A 23,232-nucleotide genomic window follows, 5' to 3' on the forward strand; every position below is an offset into this window, starting at 1 on the left:
CAACTGATGGCTCTCAAACACATGGCCGTTGTGTGGAAACCATTTATATATATTGGGAAGTAGTAGATGGAATGGAACACAAACTTATTTTAGAGAGGAAAAGGAAAAAAAAAAAAGAAAAAGAAAAGTAGACCTCTCATTTAATGTCTCTCCCATTATTCTCTACCACCTCTCTCCTTGACACTTGGGACCTCCTAATCATGTCTACTTTAATTTTGTTAATAAGAGCTTGCTGATAGCAAAATTTAGATAAAAAAGGCTCCTCTAAATTTCATGTGCCTTTAATGATGGATTTGTATTTAGAGAAAGGAAGATGGCCTACAAGCTGAAGAAAAGGGAACATCTGTGTGGTGACTGCTACTAGAACTCCAATGGCAAAGAAGATGGTCTTTTATGGTGTTATGTTGTTTTATAGAGGAGTGAACCTAGAGTTACGTTTTGAAATAAAGACTAGCTCGGAGATGTTGGAGGGGTTAAGATTGTTGCCTATAGGAAGTGTGCCACCACAAAGGAAACGAAGTAGCATCCTCCGAGGTCAAGAGGGTATATTAAGCCTATTTGTCCAATCATTTCTCTCGTTTTTTTTTTCTTGGACCTATTGCTTGGAATTCTTTCAATCAGATTCTAAGTTACCTAGGCATTTTGCTCCTTTTGAGATTGTTACTCTTAATCTAAAATAACCCATAAAATTAACATAAAACCAAAAGTTTATGGACATTTTACAAACCTCTGAAAGTTTAGAGATCTATTTTCGTTAATAAATTTGTAATCTTAGATAGATAAAAAGACCTAGGGTTGTTTGTTGGGCATGTTGGGCCTCTTCTCCCTTGCATCGAGATGCCGCCCACCCATTGAGCGGCTATGGAGAACCAACGTAATGGGCTTTCCATCCGTTTATTGGGCTTCCATTTTGGCAATTCCGCATTACTAATGGGCTCAATAAATGGGCCTGGGTCAAACTGATCTTCTTGTATTTGTTCGTAAACTTCGGCGCAGCCCGCATCCACTGGGCTTCGACCTAGGGCTTGTTTTTTGGGCCTTTTGTCCTAGTGTGGGCATGTTGGGCCTCTTCTCCCTTGCATCGAGATGCCGCCACCGATTGAGCGGCTATGGAGAACCAACGTAGTGGGCTTTCCATCCGTTTATTGGGCTTCCATTTTGGCAATTCCGCATTACTAATGGGCTCAATAAATGGGCCTGGGTCAAACTTATCTTCTTGTATTTGTTCGTAAACTTCGGCGCAGCCCTCATCCACTGGGCTTGCTTCGAAATGGAACGGAAAGTTCCGATGCCGCGAAACGACCGGGAAATTATGGCGCCTTCGTCTCAGATCAAGCGGCGGAAAATCGATCATCCTCCGTCGCGCCGGTAATTCTTGCATCTCCTTCACGACCACTGCCGTCGTGAAAATTGACAATCTTTTTGTTGTTCGCCTCAGTTTATTTTTCCTTGCCGTGGGCCGTTAACGATGAAGCTCCAGGGATGTGTGGGTTTTACTATTTTGAAGGTTGGGATTACGACGTAGATGTTAGTTACCGCTAATAGTTTGTTAGGCTATTGAAGAGACTGAAATGAACTTTAACAATCTTCAATCGTTGAGGTCTCTTAGGTTTGTAGCTGTTAGTTTGAGAAATAGAGTTGATTTGAAGGATAGAATGAAATTAAGTAGTGTGGAATTTTGATATGTTCCTTTTGGATGATTGTATCAACTTCTGGTTTGGATTGCATCTTTGTAATTGATTTATTTGACAATGAAATAAAAGATTAAAAAAACATCGGAATTTTGTATTAGTTGCTTTAATAATTCTGAGTTGAGTTCATTCGTAAGACTTCTCTATTGCAGATCTTCATCTTCAGCTGCTGTAGAGAGACATGGAGTTTTAGCATCAACTAAAGGCTCAACTGTGAGAACTTTCATTTCTTTGGTCTTGCCTTCACAGTAAATTATCATGATTATTTATCAAGCATTAGCTTATAATTACGATGACTTTGAATTTACACAGTTCCCTGTTGCTAGTGGGAGTGAATTTCGGATGCTACAGGATAAGAGTTCTGCCATAGCAGAGGCCAAACAAGATGGTTGCACTGGTAATTTTAAGGTCCTTGATTCTCCATTTGGAAATTTTCTTTTACCTGTTATTCCTTCTTCCACGGAATTCTTTGAATAGTAGTTTCGAATCTGATACTGATTCCACCAGATTTTTATAGCTGATATGCTTTTGGTGTTAAACTTTTTTGAATGATTGAGATACGATTACTGTAAGAAATTTAAGATAATGAGCGGATTATGGATTAAGTTTGTTCATAAACTACCAAATGATTGAGAACCCAGTTGTTACAAATTAGAATCCAATGAATAAATCGCCACTTTGCTAAAAGTTGAGAGTTTAAAAAGTGTCTTTCAACCTTTAATTTTTCTATACAGTGGTGCACTGAGAACTCTTAGGCATAAATATCAAATCACAGCAATCTGATCACTATGATTAGGCATATTCGTCCTACCCATTTCCTTCTCCATGTGTTGGGTTCTTGTGAGTACCAATCTAGTATTGACAGGAAAAAGTAGGAGAACGAACTATTATACTCTTTTGGCATATCAGAACCACGGGAAATGGAAAAGAGTGGAGGGTTGGATGCCCCAGGCATAGAAACGTGGCTATGTCTTACTTAACAATCTGTTAGTCGAAAAAGGAAAATTACTCTTCTGAGAACGTGTGGAATCAGGAATTTTGATTTTTATTTGGATCTAGATATTGAGTGACAAGGACCTAACTGAAGGCCTGTGTGCCAAAGTCCCCTATTCCTGGATAGCCCTTCAAGAGTTTGCCTTCTATATTTTAAGGAAACGTTACCTTAATTGTTGTTAGGTACAATGCATGTGAATATCACATCAATATTGAAACTAGCATTACCATTGATATTTTGTAATTAGGATAAAGTTTCTAAGGATATGGCATATTGCCTTCTTAGGGATGAAGCACCTCGAATAATCCTTTGTATATCAATCCAAACATCAGCCAAATTTTGATGAAAGATTTCTTTTTCTTTCCCAAATTTCTAGAAAGTATAGATTGATTCGGGGTTAATTAAATAATTATGGCTCTTATATGAATTTTAAGTTAATGTGACTAAAAGTAATCCAATTACATTTGCAATTGTGACCAATTATGATTGAGTTATCAATGAAGTTTGATTATGATCCTCAATTTTCATTTCAAATTGGTAAACGTGGCCCAAGTGTAGTACATAGTTTTTTGTGTAATTCAAGCATCCCAACATTCTCAATATAGGTTTCCAATAGTCTTGACCTTGATTGCTTATGTAATGGCTTAACTTGCTTACAACTTAAGCCATTATATATATCTTAACTTGCTTACAACTTAAGCTATATCTTGATGTGGGGAACTAAGATCCATTACACCGCTAACTTTCATCATAGTTTTGTTAAAAAGGAACTATATCTTTTTGCTAGGAACCTCTACAATTTCAAATATTTATATGAAGTTGCCTTTTCACAACTTCATATGAAGACATGTGGTATGCTTTTCTCCTAAGGATGACATGTCCACTCTTTAAGTTTTCCATTAATAATAAGAATGGACTAATTAATTGTGCATCATTTGTAGAGATGAAAACAGTAGTGAAACATTATAACAACACAAGATCATCAGTGATAGATTCAAAATTATCTAAATTTTTGTTGATAGATGGTTTTATAATCCAATAAAAATTGTAAAAAAAGGTGATTCGAACTTGGGTCTACAGGGAGCTAGAAGACTAATTTACAAGTGATCTCTTTATTACATTTATAACTAATATGATGTTGAGAACTTTAACTTAGGTTAGAAACTATAGGGTTGATCTTCTTTAGCTGCCTAATTATTAAGATATTAAATATGTCATAATACTTTGCAATCAGAGTCGTATTCTTTAGATTTGGATGGAAGTGGACATAGATATCTCAGTTGCACTTTTTTTCCTTCTCTTTTTTTAGTGGAAAATTAACTTCAACCTTTCTTGGAATCTCTTTATATATGGAAATACTTTACCTTTCTATAGATTTTTATTTTACCATGTTTTTCTTTAAGATATTGCCTAAATTGTTAATGTGTTACTATTTTTGCAAGTTGAAATTTAATTATATGATTTTTTTTACATAAAACCGACCTAATTATTACCCTCTTTCAGGGAGGTTCATACATCAGATTCTAGAGGCAGTAATTAAATTTGATTTCATAAAAGAAAAAGCTCTTTTTTAGTTGATAAAGTGTCGTAAATATATAAGGTTGATATTTATTGGATGGTAATGAAATAAAATGTAATGTAATCCATATGGATCCATAATCCATATTTAGATGGAGCATTTTCAATATATCTTTTCTAAGGTTTTTTACTATCTAAATTTTTATTTCGTTACTTTTGATTTTCCACCTATTTCAACATTCTTTCGATTCGCAATAAGATTATGTTGTAATATATCACAAATATTTGCGTGAAGTTTCGGTTAGAAAATTTACTAATAGCTTTTTTAGCCATAAAATTTAGAGAGAAGCTCAAATAAAAGGAACGGACTCAATTGTATGGTCAAACATATTTTCGAGGGAAAAATGCTCATTTTCAAAGTCCAATGAGGAGGAAGGACGCTTTTTGATGCAACTCATTTGACTTTTTACTGTTGCATCATCTTTTTCTCATAACTCAAATCATATCCAATCAAATACTTTCTAAAAAAATACTCATAATTCATAATTTACGGATAATTATCATTATATAGTCCATATTTGCATCTCAATGATTTTTTTTTTCTTTCTTTTATACCTTTTATAGTTAGAATGAGCATTTTGTTTATTAATTTAAAATTTAAGAAGCAATTTTAAAATACGAATAAATGGTACTCAAAATAAGTCATATGAAATATTTGATTGGTTTGTGGGTATCTAATGGGTGAAAATTAGTTCAATGAGTTCCATAAATTTGAATCCATCTCTACCCAACATATGCTTGAGTAACGTATGAAATGACAAATAAAATAATCAATGATAAATCGGATATAAATTTAACCTTTTCGATATTCAGATTATATGAATCCAATTGTGTCTAGAAGCTTTTCTTCCATTTTGTTGCTTTTTTATTTTATTTTAAATTTTATTTTTTTTTTGTCCTCTCCGGCGATCATTATTTTAGAAGCATATGATCCGAGGTAATATTATATAATATCGTCATCATTTTCATTTCCTTTCTTCAAAATCAAAATTTTCCATTATTATTCTTTAGAGAGAATTCTGTAAGTGGAATCCATATTCTTATCTGAAATAAAAGGATAATTATAATTATAAGAAAAGTTTGTAAAAAAATTAGATTTTGTAAATTTTTATCAAGTTGAAATCAAACTGAAGGTCCAGGATAAGAATTTGCATGTCCATAAACGATCTAACTTTTCCCTCGGAAAAGGTATAGAATGATTTTCGATTAATCACTTTTCTGGGTTTCTCTTAGGTGTTGAAATCACCGAGAAAAAAGTCGATTTTACTGGAAACTCGCGCAAATTCTTTGGGTTTCCTTCAAAATCCCTAATTTTACTTTTTTTTTTCTTTTTCCTTTTAATGAATAATACATTTTTCTCCATTTCTACTTATTTTTCAAACTCATAGGCACTGACACGAAGCTTTTTGATGAATCAAGAATTTGCGTGATTGAAAAGAGTTGAAACGACAAAGTGTGTGGCTTTTGCCTCCGCGCCTGACATTCTCATTGAATTAGAATTTGGGGTGTTTCCGTTCGTTGTCAGATGGGCAAGGTTGCGGTGGGAGCGGCGGTGGTGTGTGCGGCTGCGGTTTGTGCTGCAGCGGCGTTAGTGGTGCGGCATCGAATGAGAAACTCCGGGAAGTGGGCGCGAGCAATGGCCATTTTGAGAGAGTTCGAGGACAAATGTGGAACCCCAATTGGAAAACTCAGGCAGGTGGCCGACGCCATGACCGTCGAGATGCACGCCGGCCTTGCATCCGAAGGCGGTAGCAAGCTCAAGATGCTGATCAGCTACGTCGATAATCTCCCGACCGGGTACACACCAAATTGTTTTTTATTCTGTTCTTTTTTTTTTATTATTGTTATTTGCCTTCTGAATTTTATTAGATCTGTTTGTTCGAGACGATTTAATACAATGAAGCCTTTTGTTTGTTTGAACAAGTTCCCATCTTTTCTGAGATGGTTCAATTGCTGATCTTGAACGAAAAAATCCTGTTAATGTTTTTGTCCTTTGGTTTTGAAGTTACTGTTTCCTAAGCTCATGCAAATGCCTTCAAATGATGACGAAGCATTTGATGTTCATTTTGTGATTTGGAGAGTTTGAAGTTTCTAATTTTTATATGTATTATCTCATGCAGTCCTTCCCTAGATCTGTCTTGAGGTTTTTTATATAGTATTTATGCTGTTCATTTTAATTATTGGTCTGTTGAATTTATATTAGTTCTTTCATTTTGTTGCTATGACCTGTATAACTGTTACACTTTGTTTTATTCATTTGTTTTATCTCTTATGTTATTGCTATCTTCATTTCTTTTTTTTGAAGTTGTTTCAAATCTCAATTAATTCTACCCTCTTTTAGTTATCTCAATCGACTCTTTTATTTACAATAGCAATTTTGTGGATACACTTCAAATGCAAGATGCACTGTTCACTGGGATACAAAATTTTGTTGGGATAGTTTGAATCTAATTGTATATGGCATATACCACCTTTGATGATGTATTTTGAAATGACACTTTCCCCAAAAATTTAGAGATGAAAAAGGGCTCTTCTATGCATTGGATCTCGGCGGTACAAATTTTCGAGTGTTGCGTGTGCAGTTGGGGGGGAAGGAGAACCGGGTTGTCAAGCAAGAATTTGAGGAGGTTTCAATACCTCCACACTTGATGGTTGGGTCATCAGAAGTTAGTATTCTCCTCTTGAATTTATACTCTGGATTTCCTTAGGATGGAGCATATGCTGAAGTATCTGGTGCTGGTTCTGCCAGGCTCTATTTGATTTTATAGCTCAAGCACTTGCAAAGTTTGTTGCTGAAGAAGGTGAAGGCTTTCACCCAGCACCGGGTAGGCAAAGGGAATTGGGTTTTACCTTCTCCTTCCCTGTTAGGCAAACATCAATATCATCAGGGACACTTATTAAATGGACGAAAGGCTTCAGCATTGAAGACACGGTTAATCCTAATTCCTTGAACTTTATTCTTTAATGTTCATAGGTGCCCACTTTTTGGACCTTTTAATCTATTTTAATATTGTTGTTTCAACATTGTCCTATAAAGTGGCACCAAAGCCATACTGTCATTATAGATGAAAAAACAGTTCGCATTCTGTTATAAGGAAGAATTATGCCCTTGTCCTTAATAAGGAATTCTTTCATACCCTCTGGGATGAGGAAAGATGAAGTGACTTTACAGTCTTTACTATTGTAGTGCTAGACTTCATATTAAAAATGTAATATGTCATGCTTGCAATATAATGTATTGAATCAGAAGAGGATTTCTAAGTGGAAATTAAGATAATAAATGAGTCCATTACTTTTTTGACTGTTATAAAATTTCCATGCTTGTCCTATGCATTGAAAATGGCCACAACTCATATAGAAGTGCTAGACTTCATATTTAGTTATGAAATGTGTCATGCTGGAAATATAATGCTTCGAATTAGAAGATGATTTATTTAAGTGAAAATTAAGATAATCAATGTCCATGCTTGTTTTATGCATTGAAAAAGGGCCACAGCTCTTACAGAAGTAAAATCATCTTGCCATGCTATCAAAATACATTAGTTACTTTCTTAAGAGATTATCGATGGACCACTGATTTTGAATCTGTTCTCCATACAAGAAGTTCACATTTAAACAAATCATATTTGATCTTGGCTGTACATTGTCTAAAAGATTAAATGAGTAAATGATTGTGATAATAGTATAGGAAACCTGCTTATATCTCGTCAGGAGTTTTCCACCCACCTGAAACATTGATTCAGTATTAGATCTTTATTGAAAATTGTCATTCTGTTTTCTCTTGGCTGATGCTATTCAGGTTGGAGAAGATGTGGTCGGTGAATTAACCAAAGCCATGGAAAAACTGAAACTCGACATGCGTGTAACAGCGTTGGTAATTCTTTTTTCTGATGCTAATGCTAGATGTTCAGTTTTACATTATCTGATTATCGTTGGACAATTTTTCATTGTGAGTTGACGGTTGCAGTGGGTGTGAGTGCATGTACTTTTTATGCTGATTTTGTCCTTTTTGAAATTTAGGTAAACGATACGATTGGAACATTAGCAGGAGGTAGATACCATGATAACGATGTAATTGCTGCTGTGATTTTAGGCACCGGAACAAATGCAGCTTATGTAGAGCGTGCCCATGCAATTCCCAAGTGGCACGGTCTACTTCCTAAATCAGGAGAAATGGTTAGTTAATTTTGATATTTGTTATTTGTTCTTTGGCAAGTAATAATCCTACAGGCTTCCCCTGCACTCTCCCCTTTAATCAGAAGAAATGGTTAATGGATTGTGAGATTTATTATTAGTTCTTTGATGATAATAAAGGTACAATCCGAAAGTCTGTGCACGACTTTACCAAAATATTGATACCTGAGGGTAAAATATATTAATGCAGGTAATTAACATGGAATGGGGTAACTTCCGGTCCTCGCATCTGTCGCTTACAGAATATGATCATGCATTGGATGCTGAGAGTTTAAACCCTGGAGAACAGGTAAAACCATTCTTAATACAAACCTCATCTCAAGCATCACTTAAAGAAATATGGTTTTCCTGAAATGTATTGAATAATTATCTTCATTATACTTGCAGATCTTCGAGAAGTTGATTTCTGGTATGTACTTGGGAGAAATTGTACGTAAAGTATTGGTCAAGATGGCTGAAGAAGCGGCTATCTTTGGTGACACTGTTCCACCCAAACTGAAAATTCCATTTATATTGAGGTATATATTATTTGTGAAAAGATACAATCCGTTGTTCACAATCATATTTCGTTTCCCCGTAACCAACGAGATTGATATTGGAGTTTCATGATGTGACAACTTTCCAAATGATTGTGGCTAGTTTATATATTAGCTGGCACTGGCTAGCCCATAATTGATACTCATCGTCATGCCCTCTGTTTCAGACTGATGTTTCAAACCCGAAACTTAACTTTCTTCATCATAAACAGTTTAGATTGTATTATGGCTTCACGTTTGGCTTATATTAATGTACTTGACTGTTGTAAAAAAGTAGATGCTCATCTTCTCTACCTGTTAAGAGTTAACTTCATATTTGAATGTACTACTTTCATTTTAGTTTTATCTCTAAATTCTCTTTCAACTTGCAAATGTAACTTTTTGTTGCTCAAAAAATTTGCAGGACTCCTCACACGTCTGCGATGCATCACGACACGTCACCCGACCTCAAAGTTGTTGCAAGCAAACTGAAGGATGTCTTGGAGGTTAGGCACCCACCCAAAATCTGTGACTTCAAGAAGTCTTTGTTTTAAACAAAAACTACTCACCCTATGTCTTTTGCTTGACTTCCAGATATCCAATACCTCCTTGAAAACAAGAAAAATCATAGTGGAGCTCTGTGACGTAGTTGCAACACGGGGCGCCCGACTCTCTGCTGCTGGTATCTTAGGCATCCTGAAAAAACTGGGAAGAGACACCGTCCGGGTTGGGGAGAAGCAGAAGTCTGTTGTAGCATTGGATGGAGGGTTGTATGAGCACTACACAAAATTCAGAACTACCATGGAAAACACACTGAAGGAGCTACTTGGAGATGAGGTAGCTGCAAACGTCTTCGTCGAGCATTCAAACGATGGTTCTGGCATCGGAGCTGCACTACTTGCAGCCTCTCACTCTCAATATCTTGAGGTAGAGGAGCCCTAACGAAAAAAAAAGGGATCAAATTACAGATAGTATATTATGGAGTAGCAGAAGCTTTAGATTTTTTGTTGAATTTTCTGCTCTCCTTTGCATGTTATCACTTTCTGATGCCTTGGACCCTAGCTCAGGAGTTCTCTCCCAATCTCTCTCTTTTTTTTAATTTATGGTTATTGAGAGCATACAAAAAATTGAGTCGAGTTTTCTGGTCGGATGAACCTTTAAAAAGTAGCCAAAAGAGAAAGGGAGGGTAAAAAATTGGTGCTCTAAGGATCATTTTTCGTGGTTGCTATGCAAATAAACAAGGCACAAAGCATAAGCAATGTGGTCGTTTGTACTGCTATTGAATTTTGGATGTTGTAAACCAAACATCCAAGTGCCTTTTCATGTTATCTTTCATACAAAGGTTTATCTTTAATTTGAGATAGAGGAAATATTTCCATCATCTTCTCTTTCTCATTATTATGGTCCATTTTTTTCAAGTAAGTTTTCTTCTTGCACATGCATGAATGGCTTAAAGTTTGTTGTTGTTTTTGAGTTCTAACAATTGTAAGGGTAAGATTGAACCATTGATTTTAATGTGAGGTTTATAAAACTACAACCCTTATTCATTATTCAAACACAAATTATAGTAATTGTTAATTTTTCTAAAACTTGACAATTGTTTTTCAATGTGACAAGGTCTTAACAAACTAAAGATTAGAGATGAAATTTTGAAGTTGTAGAGACAGAAATCTTTTATCTATAAAATAAAATAAGATTTGAGAAAATTGAACTAATGGATGCAAAGAATTGAAATGAGTTTTGGTGCTATCTTGTCTTGATTCTCCTCATAATTCGTCATCTACCAGAACACAATTGTTTAGCAAATCACTAAATCCAAACTCACACAACTTCATAAGTTCCTTGTTTATAATTGTAATAAACAACAAATGGTCATAAAACAACCACAATTTGGAAAGGTGAAATTTATATGATGACCTCTTTCTCCATTGGTATAACCAAATAGCTTAAAATCAAGAAGAACCACTGCCCTCAAGTGAAACATTATTGAGCCGTTCCAGAGACAAAATCAGTGCCTGAGTCCCTAAATTCCCTTCCCCATAAGCCTTAAGCGAAACATAAAGTTGTTGAGCCAATGCCAATCCAGGAAGAGCAAGCCCCATATTCTGACATTCCTTCAAACAAATTCCCAAATCCTTCACAAAATGGTTCACAAAAAACCCAGGTTCAAAATCCCTTTTCAAAATCCTGCTTCCATACAAATCCAGAGATTTTGATCCAGCTGCTCCTGTTGATATAGCATTCAAGAACAAACCCACATCAAGCCCCGCTTTCTTAGCATAAATCATCCCTTCCACTAGTCCCACCATTGTTGAAGCTATGGTGATCTGATTCGCCAGCTTTGCAAATTGCCCTTTCCCACTTTCTCCCATGTAATTCACTTTCCCTAAAAGAGAAAACAACGGACTCAATCGCTGGACTTCGTCTTCATCGCCACCGGCAAAGATCGCCAGAGTGGCGTTCTTCGCTCCGCGATCGCCGCCTGATACCGGAGCGTCGATTGCCCCACAACCCTTTGCGGTTGCAGAGGCGGCGATTTCAGAGGCGAGTGATGGTTCGGAAGTGGTCATGTCGATAAGGACGCCTCCAGGGCGAAGGCCAGCAAGTGCGCCGGAAGAGGGGTCGAGAAGGACGGAGCGGACGTCGGATGGGTAACCGACGATGGAGAAAACGACATCGGACTGGGCGGCAACGGCGAGAGGGGAAGTGGCTAAATTGGCGCCCAAATCGAGGAGGGGTTGGGCTTTTGAGATGGTGCGATTGAAGACGGTGAGTTTGTAGCCGGCTTTGATGATGTGAGAGCACATGGAGCAGCCCATAACGCCGGTGCCGATCCAGCCGACGCGGGTGGTTGAAGGGCTGACGATGTCGCCGGAAGTTGACATTGTGCGACGGAGGAAAGAGAGGAAAGGAAGGGATAGGGTGGGGGTTAGTTTGTGGGATTGAGTGTATAGAGACCGAAGAGAGAATTGGATCGGCATCCTTTTTCCTTTATAGAAAAGAGAGATTGCGAAGATTTTTCCTTTCTATTTTGGTTGAAAATAAGACATATTCGAAGAACTGTAAAAAAAAAAGATTGATGTATTCTTAAGAATGTTTCGTACTATCTAACTTTTATCTTTACTTTTGTTCATTTTTCGAAAGATTCATGAAATAGAATCATAAAATCACCAATACTTGTTTTGTTTCTACTAGTTAAGTTGTAGTCATGTTGACAACCTCACATGTTTAATAATTATTTCCTTTAACAATAATAAAAAAAAACCTTTCGAAAAAGACTTAGAACCAACAATTTTTAAGCCTAAACCTACCCTTTTCATTTTTGAATCCTTATGCAGTAATTTTTTTACTACGGTCTAGCACTTTACATAATTAAGGAGTTGCAAGCCTTAGAGCATGGAAAAAAGGAAAATTCAAGAGATAAAATCAGTGTCATTTTACTCCTATAGAAAGATATGAAAACTCAAATAACGATTAAAACAACAATGAAAAGAATTTTTAAGCATCGAAAGGTCATTTCAAAAATACCAAAAGTGTAGAACCGTCAAAGTAGTACACCAAATGTTCAACTTAACAAAAGGTGTGTTTGCTAAGAGAGTCATTATTCCAACCATGCTCCACAAAAACAAAATAGATGCATCCATTTAAATGGTTTAATCATATACCATTCAACCCCAAACTATTACAACCTTTTTTTCGTTGGGTATATGCAGTACACAGATGCTACAATAGAAACGTATTTTGGCTGATACTATTTCAGGTTGGGGGAGATATGGTAGGTGACTTAACCAAAGCCATGACATGCGTGTAACAGAGTTGGTAATTCTTTTTACTGATTCTAATGTTTGATGTTCAGTTTTACATTATCTGATTATCGTTGGACAATTTTTCATAGTGAGTTGATGGGTGCAGTGGGTGTGAGTGCATGCATGTATTTTTTGTGCTGATTTTGTCCTTTCTGAGATTTGGTAAACAACACGATTGAAACATTAGCAGGACTATGAGGTAGATACCATGATAACAATGTAATTGCTGCTGTGATTTTAGGCACCGGAACAAATGCAGCTTATGTAGAGCGTGGGCACGGTCTACTTCCTAAATCAGGAGAAATGGTTAGTTAATTTTGACATTTGTTATTCGTTCTTTGGCAAGTAATAATCCTATAAGCTTCCCCTGCACTCTCCTCTAAATCAGAAGAAATGGTTAATGGATTGTGAGATTTGTTATTACTTCTTTGATAATAATAAATGGTACAATCCGAAAGTCTGTCCACGACTTTATCAATATATTGATACCTGGGGGTAAAGTATATTAATGCAGGTAATTAACATGGAATGGGGTAACTTCCGGTCCTCGCACTTATCACTTACAGAATATGATCATGCATTGGATGCTGAGAGTTTAAACCTTGGAGAACAGGTAAAACCATTCTTAATATTAAAGTAATTAGATTATTTTTAGGTAGATATTATTCTATATTATTTCCTTAACTGTATTTCTCTTTGGTTATATATAAGTTTGTACTCTACTAAATTATCAATGAAATAGAGATTTATTCCATAGAAAACAACATGGTATCAGAGCCTTGTCTCTTTTGAATTCAAGTCACCACATCCCGTTCTCTGCCTCCGTTGATCATTCATCGACGGAGGTAGAACCCTCCTCAATGTTTCAAATCCATTTTTGTTCTTGGTGCAGAACCATCCGCTGCCTCTCCTCTTCGTTCTTCGCCCAAGAAGTGAAACCAAAACCCATTTCCTCTCTCAAAACGCCGCTCAGCCTCGCTAGCCACTCATTGCTCATCGTCTTCTCTATACACGTGTTTGTCTTCTCCGTTCAGATCTGAAGACAGATCGTCGTCTTCTCCATGCACGTTTCTGTCTTCTCCGTTCAGATATGAACACAAATATGTCTGTCGTCGCACACACGCTCCGTCATCGCACACCTCACCTCAGCGCCGGTCACACCATCTCCAGCCTAGATCTGTCTCTTCCCAAGTATAGCGTCGACCTCCCCTCTGTTTTCCTTTCTCTCTGTCTGCGAAGCTCCAACCCAGATGTGTCTTCCTCCAAGAAGCTATGCTCGTCGCCGCTCCTTCTCTTCTCAGATTTGCCACCGCTACCTCTGCCGTGAAACCCACCGATGACGAAGTCTTCCGTTCGCGCATCGCTCAGATCCAGTCACGCATCTCCACTCACATCTGATATGAACAAGATCCACAAACGAATCCCCACAAATGTGTATCTCCGCTCTTCCGACCTTCGAAACCACTGCCTGCTGATGAAACTTCCATTCTGAACCGATGAAAGGCGTAATTCAGATCTCGCTTTCGTCTCATTCCAATTCTGCTCTGTTTTTCCTTTGTTTTGCTTAAAGTTTGTTTTAGCTTGTTTTTGTTTTTCTATTTCCGTTCTAGATTCTTTGTTCTTAGCAAACTCAAGTTGTGAGTTCAACCTTGAGTTTGAGGGAGGGTATTAAAGTAATTAGATTATTTTTAGGTAGATATTATTCTATATTATTTCCTTAACTGTATTTCTCTTTGGTTATATATAAGTTTGTACTCTACTAAATTATCAATGAAATAGAGATTTATTCCATAGAAAACAACACTTAATACAAACCTCATCTCAGCATCACTTAAAGAAATATGGTTTTCCGGAAATGTATTGAATGATTAACATGATTTCTGGTATATAGTTGGGAGAAATTGTACGTAAAGTATTGGTCAAGATGGCTAAAGAAGCGGCTCTCTTTGGCGAAACTGTTCCACCCAAACTGAAAATTCCATTTATATTGAGGTGTACATTATACCATCTGGGTGTGTTATTTGTGAAGAGATACAATCCATTGTCCATGAATCATGATCACATTTTGTTTCCCCGTAACCATCCAGATTGATATTGGATTTTCATGATGTGATAACATTCCAAATGATCGTGGCTAGTTTATATATTAGCTGGCACTGGCTAGCCAATAACGGATACTCATCGTCATCCCCTCTGTTTCGAACTGACGTTGGATCTGAAACTAATTTTTCAAACCCAAAGCTTAAATTTCTTCATCATAAACAGTTTAGATTGTACTTTGGCTTATATTAATGTACTTGACTGTTGTAAAAAAGTAGATATTCATCTTCTCTACCAGTTAAGAGTTAACTTCATATTTGAATGAACTGCTTAAAAAAAATCATCCTATACGCCATTTTCATTTTAGTTTTATCGCTAAATTTTCTTTCAACTTGCAAATGTAACTTTTTGTTGCTCAAAAAATCTGCAGGACTCCTTAGATGTCTGCCATGCATCACGACACGTCGTCCGACCTCAAAGTTGTTGCAAGCAAACTGAAGGATGTCTTGGAGGTTAAACAAAAACTGCTCACCCTATGCCTTTTGCTTGACTTTCAGATATCCAATACCTCCTTGAAAGCAAGAAAAAATCATAGTGGAGCTCTGTGACGTAGTCACAACACGGGGCGCCCGTCTCTCTGCTGCTGGTATCTTCGGCATCCTGAAAAAACTGGGAAGAGACACCGTCCGGATTGGGGAGAAGCAGAAGTCTGTTGTAGCATTGGATGGAGGGTTGTATGAGCACTACACAAAATTCAGAACTACCATGGAAAACACACTGAAGGAGCTACTTGGAGATGAGGTAGCTGCAAACGTCTTCGTCGAGCATTCAAACAATGGTTCTGGCATAGGAGCTGCACTATTTGCAGCCTCTCACTCTCAATATCTCGAGGTAGATGAGCCCCAAGGAAGAAAAAGGATCAAATTACAGATAGTATATTGTGGAGTAGCAGAAGCTTTGATTTTGTATTGAATTTTCTGCTCTCCTTTGCATGTTATCATTTTCTGCTCAGGAGTTCTCTCCCTTTTTTTTTTTTGTTTTTTTTTTGTTTATAGTGATTGAGATTATACAAAAAAGTTGAGTCAAGTTTACTGGTCGGATGAACCTTTAAAAAGTAGTCAAAAGAGAAAGGGAGGGTATAAAATTGATGCTCTAAGGATAATTTTTTCGTGATTGCTATGCAAATAAACAAGGCACAAGGCATAAGCAATGTGGTTGATTGTACTGCTGTTGAATTTTAGATGTTGTAAATTAAACATCCAAGTGCCGTTTCATGTTATCTTTCATACAAAGGTTTATCTTTAATTTGAGATAGATCATCTTTTTCTTCATTATTATGGTGCAATTTTTCAAGTTGCTTACATGGTAGTTTCCTTTAAGATGAGAATTAGTATTTCATTCACACGTTAATGTGAGTTTTATAATTTTGGTAAATTTGACCATTTTTTACAATGTGCATTAACAAATTAAAGACTAGAGATGAAATTTTTAAAGTTGTAGGGGCCATACTGAAAATCTTAAATTTTTAGAAACCTTTTATCTATAAAATAAAATAAGATTTGAGAAGATCGAAATAATGGAAAGAATAGAGCAAGAATTGAATAGAGTTTTGGTGTTATCTTGTCTTGATTCTCCTAATAATTCATCATTTACGGACACACAATACTTCATAAACAGAATTCTCCAAAATCACTAAATCCAAACTCACATATAACTTCATAAGTTCCTTATTTATAATTGTAGTAAACAACCACAAATTGGAAAGTTGAAACTTATATGGATGACCTCTTTCTTTATTGGTATAACCAAATAGCTTAGAATCAAGGATTAGTGGTCTTTGTAATGGAGGCATAATCAACAACCACTGCCCCCGCTATCGCCGTCATCAAGTGAAACATTATTAAGCCGTTCCAGAGACAAAATCAGTGCATGAACACCTAAATTCCCATCCCCATAAGCCTTAAGCGAAACATAAAGCTGGTGTGCTAACGTCAATCCAGGAAGAGCAATCCCCATATTCTGACAGTCCTTCAAACAAATTCCAATATCCTTCACAAAATGTTCCACAAAACCCCCAGGTTGAAAATCCCTTTCCAAAATCTTACTTCCATATAAATCCAAAGATTTTGATCCAGCTCCTCCTGTTGATATAGCATTCAAGAACAAACCCACATCAAGCCCTGCTTTCTTAGCATAAATCATCCCTTCCACTAGTCCCACCAATGATGAAGCTATGATGATCTGATTCGCTAGCTTTGTAAACTGCCCTTTCCCACTTTCCCCCATGTAATTCACTTTCCCTAAAAGAGAAAACAACGGGCTCAATCGCCGGACTACGCCTTCATCGCCACCAGCAAAGATCGCCAGAGTGGCGTTCTTGGCTCCACGATTGCCGCCTGACACCGGAGCATCGATTGCCCAACAACCCTTGGCAGTTGCAGCGGCAGCGACTTCAGAGGCGAGTGATGCTTCGGAAGTGGTCATGTCGATAAGGACACCGCCAGGGCGAAGGCCAGCAAGGGCGCCGGAATTGGGGTCGAGGAGGGCAGAGCGGACGTCGGAGGGGTAACCGACGACGGAGAAAACGACATCGGACTGAGCAGCAACATCAAGAGGGGACAAGGCTAAATTGGCGCCTAAATCAAGGAGGGGTTGGGCTTTTGAGATGGTGCGATTGAAGACGGTGAGTTTGTAGCCAGCTTTGATGATGTGAGGGCACATTAAGCAGCCCATAATGCCGGTGCCGATCCAGCCGATGCGGGTGGTTGAAGGGCTGACAATGTCGCCAGAAGTTGACATTGTGCAGAGGCGGAAAGAGAGGAAAGGAAGGGATAGGGTGGGGGTTGGTTTGTAGGACTGAGTGTATAGAGATCGAAGAAGATACAATTGCAGTGGCATCCTTTTTTCTTTATAAAGAATAAAAAACTGAGATTTTATTTTGATTGAATTTAAAAATATTCTTTTTTATTTGGATTGAATTTAAAAATATTCCAACAATATCAAAGTTTGAATATATTCCATAAAAAGTTCCATTTTGTTTTTCTCGCCTATTAACTATCTAACTTGATCTTTATTTTTCATTCTTTTCAAAAGATATATGGAGTAGAAAATCGAACCCTATTCCCTACTTTTAACACATATACATTATACGTTTTCTTTATACGAGTTAAGTTTATAGTCATGTTGACAATCTCACATATTTAATAATAATTTCCTTTTAAGAATAATAATAAGAAGAAAAGCCTTTCCTTGAACAATGATCAAGGAACCATATACCCAATGTCATTATGAAAAAGAGAATACAAACCATTTTAAGCCTAAACCTACCTTCTTTGTTTTAGAATCTTTGTAAGAAAGCAATGACATTGTTTCTTCCAGAATGCAAGAGATTACTAACCTGTATGTTCAATAAGAAGAGATATTCAAACCTTCCAAATCCTCAAAACCTGTACTATTGAATCCATGGTGTCAATCAATCTGTTCCGTACCGTCTATGCAAACTCATTCATGCACAATGAACAGGTCAATTATCAAATTCCAACACCATATTGAAGCCAACTGTAAAATGCAGCAGAAAACTCTGATGTGCAGAGTATCAACAACATAATGCTAGACATCAACATCAACAGATATAAAATAAACCATCAGAAAAACAAAGAATGGCTGTCTTCAACTTCTAAACCATTCATACAACCACAACAACTTGATAGGGGGCAATCTACAATATGATTTCGCAAAGAAGCCTTTGAAAATTTTTCTCTACTCTAACAAAAACAAATGAGAAAAAAAGAGATATGCAATTAACATCAAAAGTATCTGCACAAAAACAAAAGGTGTATTTGCTAAGAGAGTCATTCCAACCATGCTCCACAAAAACAAAATAGATGCATCCATTTACAACCTCAAATGTTTTTGAACTAAAACAAATGCATACCTGAAAAATCCAAACTATTACAACCTTTCCTTTTGTTGGGTATATGCAGTACACAGCTTTCTTATCGATGGATGCTACAATAGAAACGTATTCAAAGACAAGCAGTTGAAGGACGTGAAGGAGAAATTGAACTTGAGTTTATAAGCATGCTAGCAACCAACAATATAATCAGATCATGACTAAAAAGATATGAATCAGACCCATAAAGTGGTAGTTTATTTACAACAGAAAATAATACCAATACTAAAGCCTACAAGCTTATTGTACAATTCAGCATAACCTGAATGATAATTTGATAACTTCATAACAATGTCAGCTGATTGCACGATAATCGTTAATTAGAAGTAACCTATAAGGCGGCTATAACACACACCATACATTCTACAATTGAATTCATTGTCTACTTATATAAAAATCTCAGCTTATCTCAAGCCTTAAACCCCAGATATAAATATTTTACTTAAACTCAAAATTTGGCACAGGCGGTGCATCGAAGCTCTCCAAAATCGTCGTCTCGCTTCCTCCACTCGATACTTCTGATTCCTTCTTCTTACCTCCGCCAAACCAACCTCCAAACCACGAGCCATTACCAGAATCTGAAGAAGAAGAAGAAGAAGAAGAAGAAATACTTGCTAATTCAGCTTGTGGTAGAGACATGGGAGGAGCACGGCCAGGTAACTGGCCTGTAGGATACCCAGGCACACCACCCATACCAGCAGGCTCCTCAATCACAACAGGCATATTCTGTTGCTGGCTCAGAACTTTGTTGAGCATAATTCCAGCTCCTTCAATCAAAGCTAACAGAACGCCGCCAAACAACGCCGAACGAGCTGCCGATGCAGGTCCCTGTCGCATCTGAAGAAAACCTCCGGTTGCGGCGCCAGCGATAATTGAATTCCATGGATCCTCCTTCTGGCGGACATAGACCATGGTGCAATCGAAAGCAGAGAATAAACCACCCCAAACGGCGAAGCTTCCACCGACGCGCGGCGCATTCATCCGGACAGCCTGAGTACCGCCGATAATCCTGGTTCCCCTGGGAGAATTGTAAAGACCTTTAATAAAGTGAAAAGCTGAACCACCAACAGCTCCCATGCCGAAAGCGCCGCCAATATCATCGAGAATGCGATCGGGGCAAGGTTCCCTGGAAGTTTCCGGCGTTCCCATAGCGTCGATACAATCAGTCTAGGGTTTTTCTCTGTTGTATGCGTTCACTAGCCACCGCCAAATTCTAATGTAGGTTTTTTTAAGAGAGTTTAATTGCTTGGGGTTGTAACTATATATATATAGTCATTTTGTTTAATATTTTTTGGAAATAATAATTAATTGAAACAAATATCTTAAACCTCCAGGGGTGTAAAATTGAAAGACATTCTCAACCCAACGGATTGGATTGATAATCGGAATGATAATCGGAATAACTGACATTAATTTTCAATTACATCTTTCGCTATTCTTTTAACTTTTTATCGACTAGCTTTCCATATGATCATTTAACTTCACAAAATACTCTTAATTTTACTTTTTATCGTAAAAAAAACTAAAAATTTTCAATTCAACCCAATTCATATCCAAAATTTTCAACTCAACCCAACTAATATAATATGAGTTAGGTACTCCACATTGTCGGCCACCCAACTCATTTGATAGAATCCAATCCAATTCATATTTTAAACTCACCCAACTCAACTCATATAATATGAGTTAGGTAGTCAAGGTTGTCAGGTTATTCGTGTTGAACTTACACCCTTGCCTCCATCCAATAAAAGTTTCCTAAAAAAGTAATTTTAAATTCTTTGATTTTAAGTCACTTCATTAGGTGATAAATATTTAAAAGTTTAGGTGAATATATGAAAGTAATTTACGATGAGAAGACTTTTATTTCTATATTGCATTTACTAGTGTCTATTTTTAAGAACACTGCAAACACTAATTGGTGAAGAAAAGTTAACTTGAATTTAACCAATTGCATACAAAAGCAAATCTACAGTCAGATGGGTCTCAAGAATCTCAACAGCACCAAATCAGATTACACAAACCAGATCAATTCTTGAAGAATAAAAAAGCACTTTACCAAATGCTACAACAGAAAATACAAATTAAACAAGACTACAATGAAAAGTCTCTCCCCTCTAGCAAATTAGAAATCAGAATATCCACAAGAAATGTAAAGATATAAATCTAAAAAGGAGAAGATTTAAATTAAGTGTACACCATCTATAGATGTTACAATTTTCCAAGAATGCTAACTAGATAATTCAGATCTTTACATACATACCCTGCAATGGCAAATCCAGATCTGCGATGTGAAATACGTCCTCGCCTTAACAGCACAAAGCCAAACATTATTTGGATGTTACAGCTTCAGATCTCCAATATAGAAGTCTTCAATCATGTCAAAGACTCGAGTTGCGTGTTGTGGCCTGCATAATAAGTATCGAGGTTGAAATTAATATGTTTAGAAGATTGTTGCGTTGATGGAATCTAATATTATAGCTTATATGTATGTTGAGTAAAACCAAACATGTTCCTTACAGTTTGAAGTAAAAATGAAGGGAAAAGGTTCGGTATCTTTCTTAGTGAATACTGTCTAGTTGCGAGTGAAAGTTAATAGGCAATATTCTCTCACTCGATGGTCTTTGTTTAGTGAATCAAGCATGGTGATCTCAATTATTGTCTATTTATGCCAAAACAATTTTAGAGCAATTCAATCAAGATTGTTTGGACATATCAATTTAACATGACATAATACAGATGAGGTGATGTCCGCTTGGTTTACCCATAAAACCCTTCTGTAGAATCATCCCCAGCATGTGTTAGGATGGCATCGCCTCCAGGATGTTCTTCAACGTAGGAGGTAACATCATACACCTATGCTCAAGGATAATCAAAAAAAGATAATAAGTACAACAATAATATACAAGCAAACTCTAACTTTTGCTAAGAGCTTGGAAATCAAACCAGAAGATAGAAGATTATACCCTGTTCTTGATAATGACCCAACAATCAGTTCTCTTGTTATGAACCGAAACTTCATCTTTACTGTAGTAGACTTTCGATGACTAAAAGCAAGAAAAAACATTTAGAATTTAATGAAAAATAAGATCAACGCAGATCCTTAAATTTAAAAAACTAAGGCCTATCCTGGAACTGCACATTACCAACAGATAAGCTTATGCTAAACCAAGAGATTTGAAATCACAATACTAAAGTTCAGCAATCCAAGCAATAACGGAAAGGAATCCAACAGAGAGTTAATAACTTAAAAGGCGCTTCAAACATTTGAGAATTAAATTTGGGCGTACAGCTTTGTTTCTATGGTGAATGAAGGCACAAACTGTTTCACTAAATCTCTTGTAAACTACAGATTCTTTTCTGTTTCTCAACTGTGCATTGTACAAGTTCAGTATTTATAATCCTAGTCAAAGACTCAAGCCACAAAGCTTTAGCACTCCAGTTATAAGCAGTTGGTTAGTACAACAGCACAATCATTTAAAACACTTGGACTAGCAAATCAATCAATTTACTCTACAACTTTTTTTCCCACTTGTTCATGTTTGAGAAAAGGCTGAATAGATTGAACATTATACATTTGAAAACTCCAACATATTTTTAACAGGATTCAATATTAAAGCAATACATTATCTTTAGCTGGATTCTGGAAATAGAAGATTGCACAAGCCAAAATATTTACCTATGCTACTGAAGCTAAAAACATTCACGTCCCAGCTTCTCAGCTGGCAAAGAATTGATCAATTCATTTATAAAATTGAATCTAAAAGACAACTAAGTCTTCAAATTTTCAGTAAATGTAGTAAAAAGAAAACCTCCATATCCAAAGTACCTTGTTGATAGGATTTAGTTGGACCTTTTGTGCATTTCCTGCATTAGAAAATAGCATTGTCTGTTCAAATCGATGTGAATTTATGCATTGGAGAATTGAAGAAATGAAACAAATATACTTCTTCAAACTTACGGTCGCGTGGGATTAAAAATAGAGCTCCCAACAAAACACTGAGAAGCAATGCAGCTATCACGATCACCATTTTATGTACCTGACTGCAAAATCAGATTCACAATAAATGCAAAATCAGCATACTGAAACAAAGCAAGAAGCAGCATGATTCAGATATTGAAATCTTAAAAAAAAAATTGAAAAATCTGTTTGGTAAGAGCAAGAGAAATGCTCCTGAGCTCGGAAATTCAGCAAAGAATCTCGGACCATCCAAGGTCACTGATTCATGCTAGTCTTTGAAGCTGATGATTTAGCTGAATTAGAGCGAAACTGAGAACTTACCGTAAGAATACCGATCCGATTTAGAGATGAATCAGAGAGATTATCCACTGACCGGTGAACTGAATGCCAAAATGAATTAGCCGGGGAAATGCTTACCAGAATCACTCTCAAAATTCCGCTGCATTCAGCCAAATACCAATCGGATCCCCGTCAAAACATAAACCGGGTACGGACCACCCGGCA

General features: G+C 36.7%; 6 protein-coding genes and 1 pseudogene across 12 annotated transcripts; 3 read left to right on the top strand and 4 right to left on the bottom strand.

Annotated features, from left to right (window-relative positions):
- The first annotated feature begins 1,185 nt into the window (after positions 1-1,185).
- Positions 1,186-4,396, top strand: LOC101218541. Of its 2 annotated transcripts, XM_031881405.1 has the most exons (4): positions 1,186-1,368; positions 1,844-1,904; positions 2,004-2,088; positions 4,189-4,396. In XM_031881405.1, the coding sequence occupies exons 1-4, from the start codon at positions 1,271-1,273 to the stop codon at positions 4,257-4,259; spliced, it is 315 nt and encodes a 104-aa protein (XP_031737265.1). In that variant the 5' UTR covers positions 1,186-1,270; the 3' UTR covers positions 4,260-4,396. The 2 variants fall into 2 exon arrangements, with proteins under 2 accessions (XP_031737265.1, XP_004141024.1); XM_004140976.3 differs by lacking the exon at positions 4,189-4,396 and having other exon boundaries at positions 1,194-1,368; positions 2,004-2,378.
- A 562-nt stretch (positions 4,397-4,958) lies between these two features.
- Positions 4,959-10,365, top strand: LOC101218300 (hexokinase-1). Of its 6 annotated transcripts, XM_011650326.2 has the most exons (11): positions 4,959-5,200; positions 5,497-5,554; positions 5,652-6,060; positions 6,779-6,929; positions 7,013-7,195; positions 8,063-8,137; positions 8,284-8,439; positions 8,648-8,746; positions 8,845-8,975; positions 9,397-9,478; positions 9,567-10,365. In XM_011650326.2, exons 3-11 carry the CDS (start codon positions 5,789-5,791, stop codon positions 9,912-9,914), a joined length of 1,497 nt encoding a protein of 498 aa, XP_011648628.1. In that variant the 5' UTR covers positions 4,959-5,200; positions 5,497-5,554; positions 5,652-5,788; the 3' UTR covers positions 9,915-10,365. The 6 variants fall into 6 exon arrangements, with proteins under 6 accessions (XP_011648628.1, XP_011648629.1, XP_011648631.1 ...); XM_011650327.2 differs by lacking the exon at positions 5,497-5,554; XM_011650329.2 differs by lacking the exon at positions 5,497-5,554 and having other exon boundaries at positions 5,683-6,060.
- Positions 10,366-10,668: 303 nt separating this feature from the next.
- On the bottom strand, positions 10,669-12,031 carry LOC101218062 (probable 3-hydroxyisobutyrate dehydrogenase-like 1, mitochondrial). Its single transcript, XM_004140974.3, has one exon. It carries the CDS (start codon positions 11,951-11,953, stop codon positions 10,925-10,927), a length of 1,029 nt encoding a protein of 342 aa, XP_004141022.2. The 5' UTR covers positions 11,954-12,031; the 3' UTR covers positions 10,669-10,924.
- Positions 12,032-13,401: 1,370 nt separating this feature from the next.
- On the top strand, positions 13,402-16,097 carry LOC116402204 (annotated as a pseudogene).
- Positions 16,098-16,415: 318 nt separating this feature from the next.
- On the bottom strand, positions 16,416-17,717 carry LOC101217826 (probable 3-hydroxyisobutyrate dehydrogenase-like 1, mitochondrial). Its single transcript, XM_004140973.3, has one exon. The coding sequence runs from the start codon at positions 17,714-17,716 to the stop codon at positions 16,673-16,675; it is 1,044 nt and encodes a 347-aa protein (XP_004141021.2). The 5' UTR covers position 17,717; the 3' UTR covers positions 16,416-16,672.
- Positions 17,718-18,889: 1,172 nt separating this feature from the next.
- Positions 18,890-20,013, bottom strand: LOC101217588 (mitochondrial import inner membrane translocase subunit TIM17-2). Its single transcript, XM_004140972.3, has one exon. The coding sequence runs from the start codon at positions 19,917-19,919 to the stop codon at positions 19,209-19,211; it is 711 nt and encodes a 236-aa protein (XP_004141020.2). The 5' UTR covers positions 19,920-20,013; the 3' UTR covers positions 18,890-19,208.
- A 734-nt stretch (positions 20,014-20,747) lies between these two features.
- Positions 20,748-23,209, bottom strand: LOC101217356 (cytochrome B5-like protein). The gene is made up of 6 exons (XM_004140971.3): positions 23,050-23,209; positions 22,729-22,811; positions 22,597-22,634; positions 21,734-21,814; positions 21,532-21,623; positions 20,748-21,175 (listed from the first exon to the last, which is right to left on the bottom strand). The coding sequence occupies exons 2-6, from the start codon at positions 22,796-22,798 to the stop codon at positions 21,109-21,111; spliced, it is 348 nt and encodes a 115-aa protein (XP_004141019.1). The 5' UTR covers positions 22,799-22,811; positions 23,050-23,209; the 3' UTR covers positions 20,748-21,108.
- Between the last annotated feature and the right edge of the window lie 23 nt (positions 23,210-23,232).

This window comes from Cucumis sativus, chromosome 2 (genome assembly GCF_000004075.3).
Source record: "Cucumis sativus cultivar 9930 chromosome 2, Cucumber_9930_V3, whole genome shotgun sequence".
NCBI classification, from domain to species: Eukaryota; Viridiplantae; Streptophyta; class Magnoliopsida; order Cucurbitales; family Cucurbitaceae; genus Cucumis; species Cucumis sativus.

What these genes read in the sequence shown, in the direction of transcription:
- LOC101218541 (XM_004140976.3), top strand. Translation starts at nt 1,271, where the DNA reads ATGGAACGGAAAGTTCCGATGCCGCGAAACGACCGGGAAATTATGGCG. An exon ending in GATCATCCTCCGTCGCGCCG is followed by an intron (nt 1,369 to 1,843) that starts GTAATTCTTGCA and finishes TCTCTATTGCAG; the next exon opens with ATCTTCATCTTCAGCTGCTG. An exon ending in CATCAACTAAAGGCTCAACT is followed by an intron (nt 1,905 to 2,003) that starts GTGAGAACTTTC and finishes GAATTTACACAG; the next exon opens with TTCCCTGTTGCTAGTGGGAG.
- LOC101218300 (XM_011650326.2), top strand. Translation starts at nt 5,789, where the DNA reads ATGGGCAAGGTTGCGGTGGGAGCGGCGGTGGTGTGTGCGGCTGCGGTT. An exon ending in GCTTCAGCATTGAAGACACG is followed by an intron (nt 7,196 to 8,062) that starts GTTAATCCTAAT and finishes GATGCTATTCAG; the next exon opens with GTTGGAGAAGATGTGGTCGG. An exon ending in AACTGAAGGATGTCTTGGAG is followed by an intron (nt 9,479 to 9,566) that starts GTTAGGCACCCA and finishes CTTGACTTCCAG; the next exon opens with ATATCCAATACCTCCTTGAA.
- LOC101218062 (XM_004140974.3), bottom strand. Translation starts at nt 11,953, where the DNA reads ATGCCGATCCAATTCTCTCTTCGGTCTCTATACACTCAATCCCACAAA.
- LOC101217826 (XM_004140973.3), bottom strand. Translation starts at nt 17,716, where the DNA reads ATGCCACTGCAATTGTATCTTCTTCGATCTCTATACACTCAGTCCTAC.
- LOC101217588 (XM_004140972.3), bottom strand. Translation starts at nt 19,919, where the DNA reads ATGGGAACGCCGGAAACTTCCAGGGAACCTTGCCCCGATCGCATTCTC.
- LOC101217356 (XM_004140971.3), bottom strand. Translation starts at nt 22,798, where the DNA reads ATGGTGATCGTGATAGCTGCATTGCTTCTCAGTGTTTTGTTGGGAGCT. An exon ending in ATTTTTAATCCCACGCGACC is followed by an intron (nt 22,635 to 22,728) that starts GTAAGTTTGAAG and finishes TTTCTAATGCAG; the next exon opens with GAAATGCACAAAAGGTCCAA. An exon ending in TCTACAGAAGGGTTTTATGG is followed by an intron (nt 21,176 to 21,531) that starts GTAAACCAAGCG and finishes CTTATTATGCAG; the next exon opens with GCCACAACACGCAACTCGAG.